The following is a 1,862-nucleotide window of genomic DNA, read 5'->3' as shown; positions in this document are numbered from 1 at the left end:
GAAATTCCCAAATTCTTGGGAATTCCTTAGCAACCTCATTATGCACTTGTACTAACCAGAAACAGCCTTCAAGCTTCATATTCACATACAAAATTCGAGCATGCCTGTGCTTAAGCAGGTCTGTTCTGTTAGTATCATGAAAGTCTGATTTGTAACTTAAACCATTTCAAGTGATTACATTATTGTCTGAGTCTTGGCCTTGTTTTTCTGCTGTCTTAGAGAAGCAGTGGTGATTTCCGAAGAAAGTACAGCAAGTACAGGACTTATATTCTGTAGGCAATCATCTTTTAAAACAGGAGAGAATTATTCATTACAAGGATCACATCCAAGTAAAGCAAATTCCCAGCTTCTTCATGATTCCAGATCAGGGCCATAGTCTACCCATTCATGCTTCTATTATTTTATACCGCTGGTGATTTCAATTTAATTAAATTGGATCTAAACTAGAAAGCCCAGGCTAGCTTAAAGGTAAAAAAATGTTGGATAAAATGACAACCAAAGAAACAAAATATGTAACATAGAGGATAAGGGAGGAAAAGACTGACTTGATGGCACCAATATGGGCCTCCAGGCTGGGATCCCTGAAGCCAGTTGCATTATGTTGCATTTGTCTGGCGTGTATCCACAGAGACCTAATCAGCAGGATACTTGAAACAACAAAGACTATTAAAGGCAAAGCTATGCCATTGTTACAGAGAAGAATCAATAAAAACAAACTAGCTTTCATTGTGACTCTCCTTTCTGAAGAGTTTGTCATGGTTAAAGGAGCAGTGAAATTGTCATGCACATTGTAGATATCCCAGGCAAAAGGAAGAGAGGTTGCGAAGGAGAAAAGAGATGATGTTATCAGCATCCAGAGCACGAGACTGGGAATTCTTTGCTTCAGCCAGATGAAGAAAGACTGAGTAAAAATAGCAACCTTGGTACAATAGAAGACACTAAGCCAGGCAGCAAACCAGAGGCTGGAATAGTTCAGAAACATAAAAACTGTCTTGAAAATTACAAGTTTTCTTCATTATAGGTGGTTTCGCAAAACAGACTTAGGAGCAAATCCAGCATCATCCAGGACTGCAAAAAGAATCTGCATAAACTCAGAGAGATCATAATCGTATCATACGAGGACAATATTTTGCTCCTGATGCAGTCAGTTGAACTGACAGCCAAGATAGTTCCATTTCCTATTATTCAATTATAGCAATTGTTAGAAAAAGGAGAGAAAATAATGTGGACATAGTAACTCAAGAACTCACAATTTTTACTCAGCTTTTCATGGGCTCCTGAAAGCCTTAGATCTGCAGGGCAATGCCAAGCCCAACTAGCTGTTATCAGCACATGCTCACCTATTTATCTCAGAGGAAGAAGTATCATAGTAAGTCATTTAATATTGATGTTATTTTACATTTTTTTGATGATGAATAGCTCAGCTGCTTTCTCTAAGCATGCAAATTGGATAAAGATTCAGTTATGGTCTTTTCAATTCAGAGAAAGGATTTTCATTTAAAGGGCTCAGATGCATTTTTAACAATGTGTTGTAATCCAGTTTTCACAGAACCCTCTGAATTTATGTATGTAAAGATGGAGAAGACCTTCAAGTGTGTGTATTCTCTCTCATGCTAGGATTAGGCCCCATACCCTTATCCCCCATACCCCTGTCTGAGGGGAGAGAAAGATCATTTCAGTATCAGAAAGTGCAAGAAATATAAGACATTTTCAGAAAATACACAATGAACTAAATTTTGTACACAAATGCCTAAAGTCTCTTAAACCTGTTTGACGAGCCTGATCTGATTTCCATGTCTGGCCATCATGCAGGTAACATTCTTCCTCTTCCCTCACTCCTGCAACTGTTTGGCAAGAATTCT

General features: G+C 38.2%; 1 protein-coding gene across 1 annotated transcript; it reads right to left on the bottom strand.

Moving 5' to 3' along the window:
* Positions 1 to 457: 457 nt before the first annotated feature.
* On the bottom strand, positions 458 to 1,182 carry LOC103921827 (taste receptor type 2 member 40-like; the record flags this gene model as incomplete). The annotated part of the gene is given in 2 exon segments (XM_009329856.1): positions 458 to 1,005; positions 1,008 to 1,182. Coding segments are annotated over 2 exon segments (723 nt in total), but the record flags the coding sequence as incomplete, so codon positions are not given.
* Positions 1,183 to 1,862: the final 680 nt, after the last annotated feature.

The sequence above is a fragment of the Pygoscelis adeliae genome, unplaced genomic scaffold (genome assembly GCF_000699105.1).
Source record: "Pygoscelis adeliae isolate BGI_AS28 unplaced genomic scaffold, ASM69910v1 Scaffold120, whole genome shotgun sequence".
In the NCBI taxonomy this organism is placed as follows: Eukaryota; Metazoa; Chordata; class Aves; order Sphenisciformes; family Spheniscidae; genus Pygoscelis; species Pygoscelis adeliae.
The sequence above is the reverse complement of the archived record's forward strand: the minus strand, read 5'-3'. Positions and strand labels throughout refer to the sequence as shown.